General features: G+C 30.5%; 1 protein-coding gene across 1 annotated transcript in view; it reads left to right on the top strand.

Moving 5' to 3' along the window:
• Positions 1–22,321, top strand: part of LOC136043094 (condensin complex subunit 1-like) — a 125,749-nt gene extending 103,428 nt beyond the window's left edge. Inside the window, exons 18-20 of the mRNA XM_065728027.1 lie at positions 2,274–2,351; positions 17,177–17,293; positions 22,069–22,321. Coding sequence (XP_065584099.1) covers positions 2,274–2,351; positions 17,177–17,293; positions 22,069–22,139 — 266 coding nt within the window. The 3' untranslated portion in view covers positions 22,140–22,321. The remainder of the gene's footprint in view (positions 1–2,273; positions 2,352–17,176; positions 17,294–22,068) is intronic.
• The last annotated feature ends 604 nt before the right edge of the window (positions 22,322–22,925 follow it).

The raw sequence follows: 22,925 nt of genomic DNA, 5'->3' as shown, positions 1-22,925 counted from the left end.
TTAAGAATAAAATATATAATTATAATTATTATAATTTAATAATTATTAAGATATAATAATTTTATATTCAATGTATAATTATATTTTATTTATTTAATTAATTAAATTGCATACAATGTAATAACAATTATATAATTAATAATTATCAATAATAATTAATAAATATTGGGCTCTCAGTAGTTTGCTAAGAATATATCAGTAGCTCGTTCAATAGTGCACATATATAAGTATCAGTAGTACACAATACATCTACATATTAATTATATATTAAGAATAAAATATATAATTATAATTATTATAATTTAATAATTATTAAGATATAATAATTTAATATATAATTATATTGTATTTATTTAATGAATTTGATTGCATTTAATGTAATAACTATTACATAATTAATAATTATTAATCATAATTAATCAATATTGGGCTCTCAGTAGTTTGCTAAGCATATATCATTAGCGTGCTCAATAGTGCACATATATAAATATCAGTAGTGCACAATACATCTACATATTAATTATATATTAAGAATAAAAAATATGCAATTATAATTATTATAATTTAATAATTATTAAGATATAATAATTTAATATATAATTATATTGTATTTATTTAATGAATTTGATTGCATTTAATGTAATAACTATTACATAATTAATAATTATTAATCATAATTAATCAATATTGGGCTCTCAGTAGTTTGCTAAGCATATATCATTAGTGTGCTCAATAGTGCACATATATAAATATCAGTAGTGCACAATACATCTACATATTAATTATATATTAAGAATAAAATATATAATTATAATTATTATAATTTAATAATTATTAAGATATAATAATTTAATATATAATTATATTGTATTTATTTAATGAATTTGATTGCATTTAATGTAATAACTATTACATAATTAATAATTATTAATCATAATTAATAAAAATTGGGCTCTCAGTAGTTTGCTAAGCATATATCATTAGCGTGCTCAATAGTGCACATATATAAATATCAGTAGTGCACAATACATCTACATATTAATTATATATTAAGAATAAAAAATATACAATTATAATTATTATAATTTAATAATTATTAAGATATAATAATTTAATATATAATTATATTGTATTTATTTAATGAATTTGATTGCATTTAATGTAATAACTATTACATAATTAATAATTATTAATCATAATTAATCAATATTGGGCTCTCAGTAGTTTGCTAAGCATATATCATTAGCGTGCTCAATAGTGCACATATATAAATATCAGTAGTGCACAATATATCTACATATTAATTATATATTAAGAATAAAATATATAATTATAATTATTATAATTTAATAATTATTGAGATATAATAATTTAACATTTAATATATAATTATTTTGTATTTATTTAATGAATTCGATTGCATTTAATATGATAACTATTACATAATTAATAATTATTAATCATAATTAATAAATATTGGGCTCTCAGTAGTTTACTAAGAATACATTAGTAGCGTGCTCAATAGTGCACGTTTATAAATATCAGTAGTACACAATACATCTATATATTAATTATATATTAAGAATAAAATATATAACTATAATTATTATAATTTAATAATTATTAAGATGTAATAATATATATATATATATATATATATATATATATATATATATATATATATATATATATATATATATATATATATATATATATATATATATTTATTGTTATTTATATTTATATTATTATATTTATTATTATATATATATATATTATATTTATTTATTTAATTAATTTAATTGTAATTAATGTAATAACAATTACATAATTAAAAATTATTAATAATAATTAATGAATATTGGGCTCTCAGTAGTTTGCTAAGCATATATCAGTAGCGTGCTCAATAGTGCACACATATAAATATCAGTAGTGCACAATACATCTACATATTAATTATATATTAAGAATAAAATATATAATTATGATTATTATAGTTAATAATTATTAAGATATAATAATTTTATATTAAATATATAATTATATTGTATTTATTTAATTAATTTAATTGTATTTAACATAATAACTATTACATTATTAATAATTATTAATAATAATTAATAAATATTAAACAATATAACTAAGAATATATAATAATATATACGGTGTATAATAGTGCACAAGTCAGGAGTGTGCTATGAAAAAAGGGCTTGATTTGTTTACATGTGATTTTAAATTGGAGAGTTTCAATTTATATATATATTATTTTTCAGCTCGCCGTAAAGCTGTAACAGAATCCGAAGGGTCTTCGTCAGATGATGATCTACATCCTGCTCATAGAAACCATCCTGGTAAATATCAATTATATTTAAATACCTTCTCTGCCAAAAAGCAAAAGTGGGTAACATTTTACAGAGTAAAAGAGAATATTTCTGATGAACATATTAATTAATGAACATAATTTAATTGAACATAAATAATTGGGTAATTAAGTAACTTTTTCTGTATTTGCTTAGCAAATGTTTGTAATTAAATTCAAAAACCGTTTGAACACCTTCGATTGGTTCTTTCGATCCAGTTCCTTTTGAACAAAAATCCTCAAACAAATTCAAATTTTTTAAGATATAATCTTAAAAATTCAAATTTTTTGCGGTAAATTCAAATTTTTTGCAGAAGCAAAAATTACTTTTTTTTCATTTAAGATTTAACTTCGAATGACTTTCCTTTTTTAGTTTTACATTCTATTTTTACGCTTTTCCGAAGTCTGGTTAAGTCCCTTTTCAAATTTCCCACCTAATTAAAAAGATTTCACGGAGTGTTAGTAAAGCAACACTTAAAATGACTACGGGCACTATAATCGTCACTTGTTTCCCAATCCGTCAACAATTCTGTATTTTACTGTATTTAATGTATATTTACTGTATTTTATTTGGAGGTTTATTAGCGCTGAAGTTTTTTTTTTTGGTCACAATTGACTTTTTTATTTCAAATGCAGTGTATAATTGGGAGGATATGATTTTCAAAATATATTAGGTTTTTTGCTTTTCAAAATTTAACCCTGTTTTTTAATGCTAGGTTTGCTTTTAGAATTTGGACTTTCACTTAAACGCTATACGCTGTCTATTTTTAAATCAAAATTGTGTCTGCTCTGTGACATCCGTATATTTGGCAATTTTGAAAATTTAATTTTGAAAGGTAAATATTTTCAGAGTGGAGCATGAGACGCAAAATGTAGGCAGAAAGTCTGTCTACGCGACTTATTTTTCTTCTGTTTTTTTGACATTTTCTTTATTTATTTGGGGGGGGGGTTACTGATTATTTTCTTGGAGATTATTGCCTTCGAACTCACCCTGTTGTCTGGAAGACGTTAGAAATTCTTCCATGGTTTTAATTTAAAATCTATAATACCCCCCCCCAATCCGAATGCCAAAATGTATGTATTCCTGAGTTGCCTTTATATAACGGATATAGATTTATTTTTGTTCAAAATATTATAGTTGTTTGCAATTCTATTACTCTCTTTTCTGCGCTGTGTAGATAAATTTATTCCTCCTTGATACAGTCTCTCAAATTGGTGCTACGTTTGACCATTCGGACAATGACCTTTTTTGACATGCCTCTTCTAAAGCGACTAAGACCATACTCATTTTACAGATAATTCAGCAATAAATATATATAAAGCAATAAATATACATAAACAATAGCAATAAAATAAGTAATAAGCAATAAACAATAGCAATAAAATAAACAATAGAAAATAAAATATACAATAAACAATAGCAATAAAATAAGCAATAAGCGATAAACAATAGCAATAATATAAACAATAGCAAATAAAATATACAATAGCAATAAATATACAATAAATACATGCTAAAGCTATTAGATCAATTCAATTTTCCAGTGTTCGCTAATTTGGCGAACACATCAAAAAGGGTCTACAGACAGGAACCTTATTAGAGGGTCTACAACAGGGATCCCCAAAAACTGAGTAAAACAGTCCCCGTGTATTTGCTGGAGCGATTCGGGGGGGGGGTGTGACGATGGGCAGAGGTGCCTTATAGTGATTATATAGTACATTACAGATAAATTGGAAAGAGTGAATTGGGAGAATTTAACTAACTGCCTTCGAAAGAAATTCGTTAACGTAATGATTCGTTACTAAATCGTTAGCATCACACCTGTTTCGTTTCTCTCAATGAGGTTTCTTCGAAAGTAATGGATGATATTTTGATTTATCGATTTGTCGATCTATCGCTATTTTTCCTTTCTATATTTAGAGTGTCGATGTCGATATTTTGGATCTGTTTTGACTCCGAACCACTTTTTGTTTTGCCAAGATTAAATAGCGAAATTGTAATTTATGAGCTTTTGCATCGATTTTTTTTCAAACTTCTATAACGTAAAATCAATTAAGATCTAACGCTGAAATCCGAACCCAAACTTGGATTTATCTTTAATGAATTTAATACAGACTCCAATAGGAGCCAACTTTCAATATTTTGATATTTTTCCTTTCTATATTTAGTATATCGATATTTTGGATCCGTTTATGACTCCGAACCACTTTTTTTTGCCAAGATGAAATAACGAAATTGTGATTAATTAGCTTTTTGCATCGATTTTTTTTTCAAACTTCTAATAATGTAAAATCAATAAAGATCTTACGCAGGAATCCAAACCCAAACTTAGCTTTATTTTTAATGATTTTAATACATAATCCAATAAGAGCCAACTTTCGATATTTCGATATTTTTCCTTTCTATATTTAGTATATCGACATCGATTTTTTGGATCCGTTATTGACTGCGAACCGCTTTTTTTTGCCAAGATCAAATAACAATATTGTAATTAATGAGGTTTTTGCTTCGATTTTTTTAAAACTTCTAATAATATAGAATCAATAAAGATCTAACGCAGAAATCCGAATCCAATATTTAGTATATCGATATATCGGATCCGTTTATGACTCCGAACCACTTTTTGTTTTGCCAAGATTAAATAACGAAATTGTAATTGATGAGCTTTTTACTTCGATTATTTTCAAACTTCTAATAATGTAAAATCAAGATGTAACGCAGAAATTCAAACCCAGACTAAGCTTTATATTTTAATGATTTTGAGTTACAGAATCCAATAGGAACCAACTTTCAATATTTTGATATTTTTCCTTTTTATATTTAGTATGTTCATATTTCCGATCCATTTATGACTCCGAACTACTTTTTGTTTTGCCAAGATCAAATAACGAAATTGTGATTAATGAGCTTTTTACTTCGATTTTTTTTTCAAACTTCTAATAATGTAAAATCAATAAAGATTTAATGCAGAAATCCGACCCCAAACTAAGCTTTATTTTTAATGATTTTAATACAGAATCCAATAGGAGCCAACTTTCAATATTTTGATATTTTTCCTGTCTCTATTTAGTATATCGATATTTTGGATCCGTTTTTGACTCCGAACCACTTTTCACTTTGCCAAGATTAAATAACGAAAATTATCATTAATGAGGTTTTTTGCATCGATTTTTTTCAAACTTCTAATAATTTAAAATCAATAAAGATTTAACCTAGAAATCCGAACCCAAACTAAGCTTTATTTTTAATGATATTAATACAGAATCCAATAGGAGCCAACTTTCATTATTTTGATATTTCTCCTTTAAATATTTAGCCTATCGATGTTTCGGATCCGTTTATGACTCCGAACCACTTTTTGTTTTGCCAGGATTAAATAACGAAAATTGTCATTAATGAGCTTTTTGCATCAATTTTTTTCAAACTTCTAATAATTTAAAATCAATAAAGATTTAACGAAGAAATCCGAACCCAAACTAAGCTTTATTTTTAATGATTTTAATACAGAATCCAATAGGAGCCAACTTTCAATATTTTGATATTTTTCCTTTCTATATTTAATATATCGATATTTATGACTCCGAACTACTTTTTTTTTTGCCAAGATTAAATAACGAAATTGTAATTAATGAGCTTTTTACTTCGATTTTTTTCAAACTTCTAATAATGTAAAAACAATAAAGATCTAACGCAGAAATCCGAACCCAAACTAAGCTTTATTTTTAATGATTTTAATACAGAATCCATTAGGAGCCAACTTTCAATATTTTGATATTTTTCCTTTCTATATTTAATATATCGATATTTATGACTCAGAACTACTTTTTTTTTTGCCAAGATTAAATAACGAAATTGTAATTAATGAGCTTTTTACTTCGATTTTTTTCAAACTTCTAATAATGTAAAAACAATAAAGATTTAACGAAGAAATCCGAACCCAAACTAAGCTTTATTTTTAATGATTTTAATACAGAATCCAATAGGAGCCAACTTTCAATATTTTGATATTTTTCCTTTCTATATTTAATATATCGATATTTATGACTCCGAACTACTTTTTTTTTTGCCAAGATTAAATAACGAAATTGTAATTAATGAGCTTTTTACTTCGATTTTTTTCAAACTTCTAATAATGTAAAAACAATAAAGATCTAACGCAGAAATCCGAACCCAAACTAAGCTTTATTTTTAATGATTTTAATACAGAATCCATTAGGAGCCAACTTTCAATATTTTGATATTTTTCCTTTCTATATTTAATATATCGATATTTATGACTCCGAACTACTTTTTTTTTGCCAAGATTAAATAACGAAATTGTAATTAATGAGCTTTTTACTTCGATTTTTTTCAAACTTCTAATAATGTAAAAACAATAAAGATCTAACGCAGAAATCCGAACCCAAACTAAGCTTTATTTTTAATGATTTTAATACAGAATCCAATAGGAGCCAACTTTCAATATTTTGATATTTTTCCTTTCTATATTTAATATATCGATATTTATGACTCCGAACTACTTTTTTTTTTGCCAAGATTAAATAACGAAATTGTAATTAATGAGCTTTTTACTTCGATTTTTTTCAAACTTCTAATAATGTAAAAACAATAAAGATCTAACGCAGAAATCCGAACCCAAACTAAGCTTTATTTTTAATGATTTTAATACAGAATCCAATAGGAGCCAACTTTCAATATTTTGATATTTTTCCTTTCTATATTTAATATATCGATATTTATGACTCCGAACTACTTTTTTTTTGCCAAGATTAAATAACGAAATTGTAATTAATGAGCTTTTTACTTCGATTTTTTTCAAACTTCTAATAATGTAAAAACAATAAAGATCTAACGCAGAAATCCGAACCCAAACTAAGCTTTATTTTTAATGATTTTAATACAGAATCCAATAGGAGGCAACTTTCAATATTTTGATATTTTTCCTTTCTATATTTAATATATCGATATTTATGACTCCGAACTACTTTTTTTTTGCCAAGATTAAATAACGAAATTGTAATTAATGAGCTTTTTACTTCGATTTTTTTCAAACTTCTAATAATGTAAAAACAATAAAGATCTAACGCAGAAATCCGAACCCAAACTAAGCTTTATTTTTAATGATTTTAATACAGAATCCAATAGGAGCCAACATTCAATACTTTGATATTTTTCCTTTCTCTATTTAGCATATCGATGTTTCGGATCTGTTTATGACTCTGAACCACTTTTTGTTTTGCCAAGATGAAATAACGAAATTGTAATTAACGAGGTTTTCGCTTCGATTTTTTTCAAATTTCTAATAATATAAAATCAATAAAGATTTAACGCAGAAATCCGAACCCAAACTAAGCTTTATTTTTAATGATTTTAATACATAGTTTAGTAGGAGCCAACTTTCAATATTTTGATATTTTTACTTTCTATATTTAGTATATCGATATTTTGGATCCGTTTATGACTCCGAACCACTTTTTCTTTTGCCAAGATTATGTAACGGAATTTTAATTAATGAGCTTTTTACTTCGATTTTTTTCAAACTTCTAATAATGTAAAAACAATAAAGATCTAACGCAGAAATCCGAACCCAAACTAAGCTTTATTTTTAATGATTTTAATACAGAATCCAATAGGAGCCAACTTTCAATATTTTGATATTTTTCCTTTCTATATTTAGTATATCGATATTTATGACTCCGAACCACTTTTTTTTTTCCAAGATGAAATAACGAAATTGTGATTAATTAGCTTTTTGCATCGATTTTTTTCAAACTTCTAATAATGTAAAAACAATAAAGATCTAACGCAGAAATCCGAACCCAAACTAAGCTTTATTTTTAATGATTTTAATACATAATCCAATAGGAGGCAACTTTCAATATTTTGATATTTTTCCTTTCTATATTTAATATATCGATATTTATGACTCCGAACTACTTTTTTTTTGCCAAGATTAAATAACGAAATTGTAATTAATGAGCTTTTTACTTCGATTTTTTTCAAACTTCTAATAATGTAAAAACAATAAAGATCTAACGCAGAAATCCGAACCCAAACTAAGCTTTATTTTTAATGATTTTAATACAGAATCCAATAGGAGCCAACATTCAATACTTTGATATTTTTCCTTTCTCTATCTAGCATATCGATGTTACGGATCTGTTTATGACTCTGAACCACTTTTTGTTTTGCCAAGATGAAATAACGAAATTGTAATTAACGAGGTTTTCGCTTCGATTTATTTCAAATTTCTAATAATATAAAATCAATAAAGATTTAACGCAGAAATCCGAACCCAAACTAAGCTTTATTTTTAATGATTTTAATACATAGTTTAGTAGGAGCCAACTTTCAATATTTTGATATTTTAATACTTTGATTACATTCAATACTTTGATATTTTTCCTTTCTCTATCTAGCATATCGATGTTACGGATCTGTTTATGACTCTGAACCACTTTTTGTTTTGCCAAGATGAAATAACGAAATTGTAATTAACGAGGTTTTCGCTTCGATTTATTTCAAATTTCTAATAATATAAAATCAATAAAGATTTAACGCAGAAATCCGAACCCAAACTAAGCTTTATTTTTAATGATTTTAATACATAGTTTAGTAGGAGCCAACTTTCAATATTTTGATATTTTTACTTTCTATATTTAGTATATTGATATTTCGGATCCGTTTATGACTCCGAATCACTTTTTCTTTTGCCAAGATTATGTAACGGAATTTTAATTAATGAGCTTTTTACTTCGATTTTTTTCAAACTTCTAATAATGTAAAAACAATAAAGATCTAACGCAGAAATCCGAACCCAAACTAAGCTTTATTTTTAATGATTTTAATACAGAATCCATTAGGAGCCAACTTTCAATATTTTGATATTTTTCCTTTCTATATTTAATATATCGATATTTATGACTCCGAACTACTTTTTTTTTTTGCCAAGATTAAATAACGAAATTGTAATTAATGAGCTTTTTACTTCGATTTTTTTCAAACTTCTAATAATGTAAAAACAATAAAGATCTAACGCAGAAATCCGAACCCAAACTAAGCTTTATTTTTAATGATTTTAATACAGAATCCATTAGGAGCCAACTTTCAATATTTTGATATTTTTACTTTCTATATTTAGTATATTGATATTTCGGATCCGTTTATGACTCCGAATCACTTTTTCTTTTGCCAAGATTATGTAACGGAATTTTAATTAATGAGCTTTTTACTTCGATTTTTTTCAAACTTCTAATAATGTAAAAACAATAAAGATCTAACGCAGAAATCCGAACCCAAACTAAGCTTTATTTTTAATGATTTTAATACAGAATCCATTAGGAGCCAACTTTCAATATTTTGATATTTTTCCTTTCTATATTTAATATATCGATATTTATGACTCCGAACTACTTTTTTTTTTGCCAAGATTAAATAACGAAATTGTAATTAATGAGCTTTTTACTTCGATTTTTTTCAAACTTCTAATAATGTAAAAACAATAAAGATTTAACGCAGAAATCCGAACCCAAACTAAGCTTTATTTTTAATGATTTTAATACAGAATCCATTAGGAGCCAACTTTCAATATTTTGATATTTTTCCTTTCTATATTTAATATATCGATATTTATGACTCCGAACTACTTTTTTTTTTGCCAAGATTAAATAACGAAATTGTAATTAATGAGCTTTTTACTTCGATTTTTTTCAAACTTCTAATAATGTAAAAACAATAAAGATCTAACGCAGAAATCCGAACCCAAACTTAGCTTTTTTTTTAAAATGATTTTAATACAGAATCCAATATGAACCAACTTTCAATATTTTGATATTTTTCATTTCTATATTTTGTATATCGATATATCGGATCCATTTATGACTCCAAACCACTTTTTGTTTTGCCAAGATGAAATAACGAAATTGTAATTAATGAGCTTTTCGCTTGGATTTTTTTCAACCTTCCAATAATGTAAAATCAATAAAGATCTAACGCAGAAATCCGAACCCAAACTTGATCGCAAAGAACCCAAATAACGAAATTGTAATTAATGAGGTTTTCGGATCGATTTTTTTCAAACTTCTAATAATGTAAAATCGACAAAGATCTAACGCAGAAATACGAACCCAAATTTAGCTTTTTTTAAAGTGATTTTAATACAGAATCCAATCTGAACCAACTTTCAATATTTTGAAATTTTTCATTTCTATATTTAGTATATCGATATTTTGGATCCGTTTTTAACTCCCAACCACTTTTTGTTTTGCGTTGACTAAATAAGGAAATTGTAATTAATGAGAATTTTGGATCGATTGTTTTCAAACTTCTAATAATATAACATCGATAAAGATCTAACGCAGAAATACGAACCCAAACTTAGCTTTTTTTTAAAATGATTTTAATACAGAATCCGATGTGAAACAACTTTCAATATTTTGTTATTTTTCATTTCTATATTTAGTATACGGATATTATTGATCCGTTTTTGACTCCGAACCACTTTTTGTTTTGCCTAGATTAAATAACGAAATTGTAATTAATGAACTTTTTGTATTGATTTCTTTTCAAACTTCTAATAATTTAGAAGTTTTTTCATCATTATATACTTTTACTTTATTTGACATACTTTTTCCATTGCCTCTAGAAAAATGTTTCATGAAATGGCTTCATGAAATAAAGAAAAAAAAAAGCATGTTTTTTCAACTTAAAATAATGAGCAACATTAAAACTTAAAACGAACAGAAATTATTGCGTATGTGAAGGGGGTTGCACCCTCCTCGACACTTCTTTCTTTACGCTACAGTTTGTCGGCACTTGAAAAAAAAGTTACTCATTGTTCTAATTAAATGACCCTTGTGTTTCAGGAGTCGTTTTTAAAGAATTCGGACAAATTTCAAACTTTAGCGTTAAGAGCGAGGTGTTGAGGAGGGAGCAACCCCCCACCCTCATATTCGTAGTAATTGTGTTGCGAGAGCAACACTTTGGTTTTGTCGTGTTTTTTTTTTTTTTTTTTTTTTTGTTCCTAGCACCCCGATTTCAGCTTATTCCTAGAAAGTGGTAAGGGTCTAACCTCTGCGGTTTTTACGGAAAGTGTGGACCTTAAGCCGGATTGATGAATATGACTTTACATTTTGGAAAGCTTCGTAGAACTCTTGCCTGGGGCCAAAAAGGATGGTTTTTGCTTGTCCTTGAGCCAGAGCCTATAGTGTGTGAAGTGAAGAGGAGTTGTATAGCCTATGTCAGAGAGGACTATCTGAAGTTATTCAGCCAAGCTTTCGTTTCATCAAACCATGTTTCTGCTTTCGAGTGGAAAGCTCCGTTCTAGCAGGCAAGCAGGCAGGCACCAGTTTCAAATTGAAGATGGACTAAAATCTATAAGTGTTAAATATATGCGACAGTTACCCTGCCCCACAGCCAATATATCTTCTTTGAGTGATAAATAGAAAAATTTAGAGAAGCAAAAAAGCGGCATTTTCCCACGGGTCCGAAAGTGCTGCTATCTATTGTTTCTACCCATCTCTGTTCGTGATTTCAGCTGAGTTTATCATTCGGTTTTTCGCACTTGGGATTGCGGTAGAGAAATGGTATCAGATGTGCCTCTTAAACTTTAAAACTTCTTTCATTGCTAAAGAAATTAGAGTTTATCCTTTGCTCCTTTCTAAGTGATGACGTTAGAAAGTTGGCCTACGGCAAAAAAGTCAACTTTTGAACTAAGATAGATAGATTTTTTTTTTCGAAGGCAGTCGATAGCTTTTGATGAGCTGATCAAAGTATATGTCATCCATTTTTTTGTACAAAAATTCCTTCATGAGATATACCAGTTTGAAAGTTAAAGGGGTTGACAACTTCAGTAGTAAGGTACACACTGAAACCAAAAATAGGCCGATACCAATTGTGAGACATATAGAGGAGTTGTAAGCAACAGTCGGCTGTTAGCTCATAATCATCCTCGGCAATGAGGGGTTCGCAACTCTTACTAGTTGGTGTACCTATTTTTTGTTTCCGTTGTATTTGATGGTAAGACCAATTTGGTTCCAGTGGTAAGACATGTAGGGGACTTTAATCGGCTGTAAGGCTACAATCATCTTTAGCAATGAGGAGTTTGCAACTTTTGCGAGTTGGTGTACCTAGTATGTATTTTAGCATCCTTACAGATTAACAACTTCAGCGTTTAGTCGCAGCGAGGAAACAAAACCAAAGTGTTGCTCTCGCAACACTTTACTCGGAGAAGCCGAGCAAAGGTTGCCGCAACACCTCACGTTGCCCATGCAACGTAGATCTAGTTTCTGTTCGTTTTAAGTTTTAATGTTGTTCCTTACTTTGAGTTGATAAAAACTCGCTTTTTTGTTCAATATCTGATCGTTTTTGAAATAACGCCAGGATACCTGTTTCCACTTCCACGAAAAAATTCCCCTCCTCACGGAAATATCCTCTAACAATTCAATTCTGATGAAAATGTACCCCAGACAATTACCCTTAACATCACCACGCGTAAAATTGAATCGGTAAAGAGAAAGCAAGACAAATAAAGAAATTTCGTATAGGAATTCTGGAAAATTCACACAGTGTAAAATTGCTCCTGAAAAGTTCGCCCCCCTGGAAACATCCTTCTCCATGAAAAATTTTCCCGGCAGAAAATTCATCCTCGCCTCCCACCCGAAAAAAATATATGCATATTTCCCAATAAAAAATAAAACAATGGACAAATTTTATAACTTGAAAACCTTTCTCCAAGGGCCTTGGGGGTCATCTATGTCCAAAGACATAGTTATTAGGACTTTCAACTATGCTGAAAAAAGGCTATTTCAAAATTCTGATCGGATGATTATGGGAAAAAAGTAACTTGGGAGGGGGTCTAGTTTCCCTCCATTTTTGGTCACTAAAAAGGGAACTAGAACTAGAATGAACCATTTCCCGACGTTCTAGGCCCACTGGGTCGATACTATCACCCTTGGAAAAAAAAATAAACACGTATCCGTGATCTTTCTTCCTACAAAAATTACAAAACTCCACATTTTTGCAGATATGAGCTTGAAACCTTTATAGTAGGGTTCTTTGATACGCTGAATCTGATGATGTTTTTTTCATTAGAATTATTTAACTTCTAGGGGGTCTTTCCCCCTTTTTACAAAAATCAGACAAATTTTCTCAGGCTCGTAGCTTTTAATGGGTAAGACTAAACTTAATAAAACTTATATGTTTGGAATCAGCATAGTAAGCCAATTCTTTTTATATATCTAATGGTATCAAAATTCCGTTTTTTAGAGTTTCGGTTACTATTGACCCAGGTTGCTCCTTACTTACAGTTCGTTAATACGAACTGTTTGATTGTCCATCAAAATCCAGATAGAGATCATTGAAATAATGATAGTTTTTTCTGCGCTACGGAAAGTGTTTTATTCATAAAACTTTACAGTTTCATTTTTTACTTAACAAATAGAAAAATTTTTTAACTAAAGTAAGTTAAAGTTTAATTTCTCAACACCTTGTTCGTTAAACAAAAGTTTTTTAGTGCTTTGAAAAATCTTCACAGTAAAACTTCACAAAAGCTTCACAGTAAAGAATAGGGAGATAAGGAACAGACAGCCCCCTTCATAGAAAGGACATTATGTTCAAATAGGTTCCAAATCCGTTTCTTGCTTTCAGTTGAAAAGCTTTTTTTTGTATTTAATTTCTGATTGTTTTCAAAATCATACCCAGGCCTAACCAAGATATAATTTGATTTACCGGTCCCTTAAATCCCTGGTTAATGGCTTTTAAAATGTGCAAATCAATAATTGTAGGTTGATTAGTACCGTCCTACGTCTAAATTTGCAATATCAATTTTGGGTAAAATTTTAATATACTTAAACAATTGGCGATGAATAGGAATTTTGGTGAATAGTAATTATGGTGAATAGTCCTTGTCAATATTACTACTAAAAATTTTCGGTTGGATGTAAAGGAGTATTATTGTTTTTAGGGATGGAAATTCTGTGACACTTTTGATTCTCTGTATAAATGAAACCGTCACGGTCTCTATAATAGGATTTCCTTATCGATAAATACATTACATACGTTCGTATGTACATTGAAGTACTTCATATAAATGGAAAAAGAAAAATATTACCATTTAAAATTGCTGAAAACTACGTTTCTAAGAGTATTTGCCACCCCAAAGAAATTTCGTGGCGGGGCTGATGATGACCTGCCTTGCCTTTTCCACCAATGTGCTCTTAGATATGGGATTGTATCATCTTAGCTGTATAGAGAAACATTTTAATTTATTCCTCCCCCTACCTCTTTCAACATTTGTCTGAAGCCTCGGGAAGAGTAAGCAGTTTGTCCATTAAAATGTACTCTTGTAGGAATCCATCCAGCCCCCACCTAAACAATGACTCACCCCGCTTCATTACAGCTGATACGCAATTACAGATTACCAAACATAGCCTAATCTCATTACAAATAAATCGAATCAATATGGGTTGAATTCAGCACTGCCACCGTTTGGCATTACCTCTTTTGCAACTGGGAAGCCTAAAATATAGTTATTGATTCTTTTAAATCAATTAGCTTCTCAGAATTTTAAATTGATTGTAAATTCGTCCTCTTCGGGGTAAAGTCGTTGTTTGGTGCCCTAAACCACCTAAACTATCACCCAACCACCACTGCTATTTTGGTGTCTGGTACTCCCTGGAAAATTTTCTGCCGGTGCCCTTGGTTTTTGTTGATAGCCTAGGGCTGAAAAAAGCCAAAAGAAATTAGAAATAACTTCTAATATAAACTCCTGGCTCTCTCTGATACCGCTATTAAGTACCTAGATGGGCACTCAAGTCTAGGACACTAAAAACTTAAGTTTCCATAAATTCCCTATGTGGGTTTGTTTTAAAAGAAATTGTTTACCCTACTATTTAATTACCTGCAAATATTTGGGATGAAATTACCATTATATGTTGAAATAACACCAATTGAGTTTACTCAAGACAACAAGTCCTCATAGATATTCCATCTTCTACTTGCACGTACATATGCTTGCCTATTATAAGCTTCATAACACAGAATTGCCTTAATATATTTTCAAAGTTAGTATGTTTATGAAATGTAATTCTTTCATCCTGCCTTAAACCTGTGTATAATATAAAGAACTTGAAGGGTGGTTTGCTTACTCTATATTTATATATGCTTGTTTATTCAAAGCTTAATTGTGTACAAATAGTTGAACCTATTGTCAATAATATGAAAAAAACTTCGTTTTCTTAAAGAGTTAAAGAGGCTGCGTCCCAAAGTCGAACCTTAAAACGTACAGGAATTAGGTGAGGCAGTTGGGGGGCTGCCGCCCCCAACCCCCCCCCGCTTTTAAAGACTCTTTTGTACAGGTTTTTGGTTGGGGGGCAGCAGCCCCCCAACTGCCTCTCCTAATTCCTGTACGTTTTAAGGTTCGACTTTGGGACGCAGCCTCTTTAACTCTTTAAGAAAACGAAGTTTTTTTCATATTATTTCTGTACGTTTTTCTACAATCCATGGTGGATGTAATTTAATAATTCCTCTACTCCTCGTACATGAATTAGGACTGCCTCTCCTAATTCCTGTACGTTTTAAGGTTCGACTTTGGGACGCAGCCTCTTTAACTCTTTAAGAAAACGAAGTTTTTTTCATATTTTGTGAAAAAATAAAACCGCCCGATGAAAGACTTGAACCCTTGACCTAAGGATTAAAAATCCCACGCTCTACCGACTGAGCTAACAGGGCATGTTTGAAGTCGAAATACCTGCATGTGTATAAATATAACTTTTAAGAATTTCAAAAATTAACATGGGCTCTTATGGGGAAATGGGTTTTTCTAAGCTAGAAAATCGGGGGGTTAAGATTTTCCGACGAAACTTTCCAGGAAAATTACTCGGAGAATTTCGCGACGAATGAGTCTTCGTACACCCAGATCCGATGTCGGCTGTGACCTGTAGGCGTGGCGAAAAAAAAGAACATGAACATTAAGTGGCTATGCGTGGTTTCTGGAAAACAGGGAAGGAGTTATCGGATTGAGCTGAAATTTCGCGGATAAGCTTCTGGGCCCTAGGGGACCTTAACTTGTGAATTTCAGCCCGATCGGACAACGTTAAAGGGGGTGGGTGGGTTGGGGGGGTCGAAACTTTCGGCCAGATTTTCCCCATGAAGGAAAAGTCGGAGGGGGATGAAATTTGGCAGGTTTCTTAGTTGAAGCTCGGGCTACTAAATGCATCCCTCCCCATCCCTCTGCGACCACTGGAACCGAAGATCGCTTAACATTGTCGTGGTTCGCCTCTTTAAAGAGGCACGAGTGTGCCTCCTTGAAATGAGTATATCTATCGTCAGTTATCTTTTTTTTTGCTTCATATTTTATAATAACATCAAAACATCTCTAAAAATAACAGTCGCTGGATAAACTACAAATTTTCTCCTTAATCGATGAATAAGCCTAAAATCCTTCAAATTTTTTAAATTCTGCTTTCGTCTCTATGCACAAGTTTAAAAAATCCAGTTGACAATTCAAAATTTTCGTGATTAACTCCCAGGAAATATATTAACTAAAGAATGACTTAATCATTGGTTATTTCAGATAATTTTCCAACTACGAGTGATCTCCCCTCTTTTTCTACTAAGTAAGTGTGATTCACTTATGTCATTTTGATCGATCATCTGATAAAAAGACACCACCCAAATGATGTCAAAAACAAAAGGGAAATTAAAAAAAAAGCAACATGGGTAAAAATTGAGCAAGATAAAGCTAAAAACATGTGGCTCAAAAAGAAATTAAAGAAGATATATTTTTCCTTTGAAGGTGTTTTTGTCTTTTATTTTAGATAACCGTAAGGTAATTCAGAGAGCAGCTCGTCCAACCCGTGCCCGTGGACGTATAACATTTAGTGAAGATGAAAGCGACGAGGATTTTAAGACAAAAAAAGAAGTTAAGGAAAATGGTAAATCAGTATCACGTGACTATGAATAATTTCTTTTACTGGTTTGCATGACATTTTTGTTAGATGTTGAATATAATGACTATTTGTTTCTAATATACCAAAATACGTTGGAGGTGTCCTTTAACCCTGTTGGTTTATTTTTTGTTTTACTGGCTTATTTATTTACTTATTTTTGCCAGCCAACCACTGTTGTTTGTCTCTGAAGAAAAAGCCCTCCTTTTTAAAACTGAATTAACCATGGATTGGTGGTACATCTAAACAAACAAAGAAATACAGTAGAAACAGACATAGAACTACAGTTTCTGGAGGCAAAGTTATAGAGTTAGAATTTCTAGGACTACCCTAAGCGAGTATTTGACACAGTGGATCTGTAATCATTTGTCTTATAGATATGGATTGGAGTCTTGGTGTCACCAAATCCTAGCTGGAGGGGTAGGGAGGGGTTAAGTAGTATGACTGCTTGGAGTCTAGGGAGCTTACGGCTAGACAAATTCCCAAGTAAGAATCGGAGCTTCAGATTCCAGGTGAGGTGGAAAACGCCTATTCGTAGCGCAAAACTAGTAAAGCAAGAAATTTCTGTAAAGACAAAATATTGTCTGATATGGCTGGTTCTTAGGTTAGATATAGTAATGCAGTAAAAGACGAATAATTTTAAGTCGCTGTTGTTTGAAAAAAAAAAAACTCTTATCTGTGGTAGAGCTATGTAACGATAATAAGTAACAGGATGGTAATGTGAAGACACAATTTAAGAAAAAAGAATTTTGTGATTTGATGTCACTTTTCCTTTCTAAATTGGTATAACGCTAAGGAAATGGTATATTCTAGCAGAAAACAAAAATAAAAAGAGTTAAATGAAAACATTGGTAAATAATACGATTTTCTAACTTTTTTTTATTAAAAGTAATCTTTGTTTCCAAATATTTGCTGATAAGTTTTGCAGTTCAGACCCCTGTTTTTCTATTATTGAATTACTTTCTAGTTTTGGAACCAATTACCAACCCTAAAACAGAAAGTATAAAGTAAACTAAATACAAAACGGTAAAAATAAAAGACAAATCAAAAATCAGTTCCAGGAAAATAATTACAGTTGGCGAATTCTTAACTTGCGAATTTTACTAAGATTATTATGGACTAAGCTTATTTACTACTGTTGACTATATTTTGTAATTAGGTAGATCATAAAACTATTTATGTAATTATGTAACTTCAGGGCTAAAGTGTGCTGCCGGGATACTAGCTGGGGGATTCAGTCCATCCCTTATTTCCTGCTCAAGCTATTCGAAAAGTTCCTTTTTTTCAAACCTTACTTTTTCAGATTCAGCAAATTTTTCAAATTATATGGTAGTATCATATATATGATAAATGTTTTAAATATGGTAGTATCATATACATGATAAATGTTTTAAATATGGTAAATACGTGGTAAAAATATGTGTTTGCTTTTTTTTTTTACTATTGTTTGCTGGTTCCTTATAAGGCATAAACCATGACAAGCCGTATCTATGAGTGGAGCTACAGGGTGCCCCCCCCCCATAATTTTTGTCTGACTCGTTAAAATGTCACAAAAATGCGTATAATTGAATTTTTCGAAATCTCTTGCCATTTGAAGTTGATTCAGGTATTTTTACAATCTTGGTTAGCTTATTTGGTGCGTTCCCTTTTTTCTTCACTGCTAGCGGGGTACTGGAACATCATAGACAGCTGTATAAAGGAGTATTAAAAAGAAAATATGTAATTTTTGAAGAAAAGTGCATCTTCATGGTGATGCCTTATTTGAGTGATTCTGCTGCCGAATTCCCTGGGATCCGTTGTTTACTTAAAAAAAAAATCAACTGAAAGTAGGAGCAACAGTGAAACTGAAAGTGAACAGGAATGATTCCATATATGCTGGGGGATGCCCCATCTTCAATATCTCTAATAGTTTTGTTACTTATAAGAAAAGTTTCATAGTCTTATTACATGGTCCTTATGTTTCAAGAGTCGCTGTTAAAGAATTGGGTCAAAAAGAAAAACTTCAGCGCAAAGAGTCAAGTATTGAGAAATATATACGGAGTAATTTCTGTACGTTTTAGGTTTTAATATTGCACCTTAATTTCAGTCGAAAATCTTTTTTTTTTATCTATTATCTGATTGTATTTCAAATAATGCCTGAAAATTTGGCTCCCCCTCCATGGAAATTTCCTTCCCCCCTAGGGAACTCTCTCCATGAACAGTCCCTCTCACGTAAAATATCGCCACCCAAAAAAATTCTCCGGGCAATTCCAACCTCGATGAACATTCCCACCCCAAATTTTCTTGCGGGCGATTTCGCCTGAAAAATTCTTCTTAGCATACAATCATCTGTAAAAATGCTTTCCTGACAAAATCCCCCAACTTCATGGGGTATTTTGTCTGGAAATCCTTGAAGTGGGGGGAGGTACTGTAAAATCTACTGGGGAGCAGTTGAAAATTGGTATCTTTTAAAAGAAATAGGTTCCATCAGAGATTGTGTTCTTATCCAGAGAATGTGTCTGTTTTGGTTAATTACTAATTTTTCTTGTGGAGATACAGGAAAAAACTGTGTTTTTGTAAAATCTATAGACATTTTACTTCAAATCCTTGAATAAAATTGTCCAAACATATTTCTGAAATCCAGTATGTAATTGTTGCCGCCAATTGACGCTCAAAATTGAGCATATGACTTTTAGCTTTTTAATAGTTATTTCCTGGATTTTGAAATCCAGTATGTAATTGTTGCCGCCAATTCGCGCTCAAAATTGAGCATGTGACTTTTAGCTTTTTAATAGTTATTTATTTAAAATTTTTCTGGCATAGAATTTATTCCATTTTAGCATGAAAATAGGGCAAATAATAAACGTTTTATTTGTATTTTTGTTCACACTAGATTAGTTTTAAATCTCTTGTCGTATATCTAGCAAACGTGCAAATTAAAGATAATTTGCATTGTATTTGTTTAATAAAAATCCTCTTTAAACGATTGCAAAAAACTAGTTAATAATTATTGCATGGATACAATTGTTAAATACTTCCTTGCGGTGGTCGGAGTTAAACCTGAATCCTGTCGGATTAAACGTGCGGTCTAATCCACTGCGCCGTCACGAAGATATAGGTTTAAAAGTGCTGTATTAAACGGTATTTTTACGTATTTTACTATGTATTATTATTGTATATTATACATTGTGTATGTTGTGTATTTTACTATGTATGGTGTATTTGACCGTCCTGACTTAGTTTCATTTATTGAATACATGCTTTTTATGTGTAAGGTTTTAATAACCCTTTTTTATATGGATTATTTGCCATTTATGCCCCCCCCCCCTTCCTCACCCTACCATCGAATTTGCCGTATGTATAATAAATTAGTCTATGTAAATATATGATATATGATACCTTTTGTGTCAAGTTCATCAAGAAGATATTCAAATTCTGGTACCAATGTGGAATAATTACGTCAAGCCCCACTCTGGGGTGGTTTTTCAGTGCTTTTGGTATGCCAAAATGACAGTACGGTATTCAACCATACTGTCAAAAATATATAAGTACAACAAGTGGAGAAATTGTCAAATGATTATTGGAAGGGCCTGTAGGAAGACCCCAAAAACGAAGATTTGCTATTGTTACAAATGATGTTTTGTCGGAACCACACATCAAAGGTGATAGCATCAAGAGAACGGAAAGAACAAATTAAATCAAAAGTGGGGGAAAAACAAACAACCTGGACCATCATGTAAGACTAGACTAGTAAGGGCAACTAAAGCAAAGGGCATGGACAAATTGTCTGAAGTAATCAAAATCAAAAGTGAAGAAGAAAGAAAATTTGGCTAGAAGACTTCGCAATAACAAGCATCATTAATTAAGGAAGTATTTAGAGAATGTTTGTCTAAACTAAGTCTCAATTTAATGAAGGATTAGCTTCAGTCAACAAAGAAGTTAGTAAAATAAATGCTAAAATTATCGATCGCCTCCCAGGAGAATACAAATTGTATAAAAGCTACGATTCTAAAAGATAAAGAAAAGGGAGGAATTGAATTTACTTCGGAATTCCTCAATTCAATTGAAACTGCAGATTTACCACTGCATAACTTAAAAATAAAGAAAATACAATTGTTATGCTTTTGCGTAACTCAGATATTTCAGAAATGATGTGTAATGGGACCCTCCGTATTGTTACTGAATTTTGTAACAGCATAATTAAAGCGGTTCAGACTGGCCCCAGGAATACACAATGGGGGAAGTTACGAAGTTGCTAGGTCGGGTGGATACGCTGAGTCGTGGTTTTCTGCCAGGCCACGCGTATCATAAGATTTTTGTAAATAAATTCTATAATTTTCTATATCCTAGACATAATTTCTTCTTTAGGTGTTTTTTTTCTCAATTGGAGAAATCCTCCCCGTGACATTAACCGATTGCATATGACTGTCTAGAGTTGTTTTATTGCATGCTAATAACTAACCCTTTTGTCAATTTTTATAACAAATGTTTTATTTAGATGTCAATAAGCGGCATACACAATTGTTTTTATTATAAACTTTATTTTCCAAGCATTCTTGTAATTTATTAAAGGAGGCAAAACATCTTTTTAAAACCTATGTTAACATCATGCGAAGCAAATTTATGGAGGAAATAGCAGTTGGACAGTCGATCCTTATGACAACTTTTCCTGCTCTGAGCGGGGGGGGATAGTACATCTCTCGATTGAAACCATTTAAGTATTTGTATGGTATTCTGTATCACTAGTGTTTCATGTTTGCTATACTCACTGGATGCTATTTCAGGTAAAGACCTAAGTAGTTCGTCAAGTTCGCCACCCCCTAGGAAGAAGACGACACGACTCTCAAGAAAATAGTCTATTTTTCATTGATTTTTATTCATTTTATTCATTTTTATTTTATTGCAAGTGTTATAACTTAGTTCCTGAAACCAAGTTCATTTGAAAATAGAGTTTTGGTTGAAGTTTACTCTTTTTTTTTATTTTGCTTACGTATCTCTAAGTAACTGAAAGAAATAAATAAACGCCTTGTTTGGTAATGTAAATGTTTTAATACTAGCACAGCCTTTTTTCTAATTCATTAAAGCTAGAAAATGCATTAAGCAATTTTTCCAATGTCCCCTGTAGCCTATATTTAGGGTTATGTGTCTCCATAGTCTACCCTTAAATTGCAGAAATTTAGAACTTAGATATGTGTATATGTGGAAAATTATTGATGAATCTCTTAGTGTAATATAACATACTACTTTTTAAACAGTTGTATGGTTGATGGCCGTTTTCTGCAAGTACATAAATTGGCAGACGTTATAAGTTCACTTTCTTCTGTTGAGCTCCTGTGCTCTACCCCTCCCCTTTCTAACCAAAGACAGGCAAGACCAATCATTTTAAGGTTGGAAAACTGAGAATATAATACATGTTGAATAGTTTCGTCCGGTGTTGCACCTCAATTTGGATGAAATCTGTCATCCAGGAGACGTTTTCTTGGAACTTTCTTCCAAGATTTGATTTCTTCCAAAGGAAGATTCAATCGTAATTGATAACCTTGTGATGGGGACATTTAAGTTAATATTAAAATCAGACACTTAAAAGCACCTTGGGGAGCATTCTAGGTATAAATAAAAAAAGGGATAATTTTGAATTTTT

The sequence above is a fragment of the Artemia franciscana genome, unplaced genomic scaffold (assembly GCF_032884065.1).
Source record: "Artemia franciscana unplaced genomic scaffold, ASM3288406v1 Scaffold_296, whole genome shotgun sequence".
Classification (NCBI taxonomy): Eukaryota; Metazoa; Arthropoda; class Branchiopoda; order Anostraca; family Artemiidae; genus Artemia; species Artemia franciscana.
Note: the sequence above shows the minus strand (reverse complement) of the source record. Positions and strands in the feature narration are given on the sequence as shown.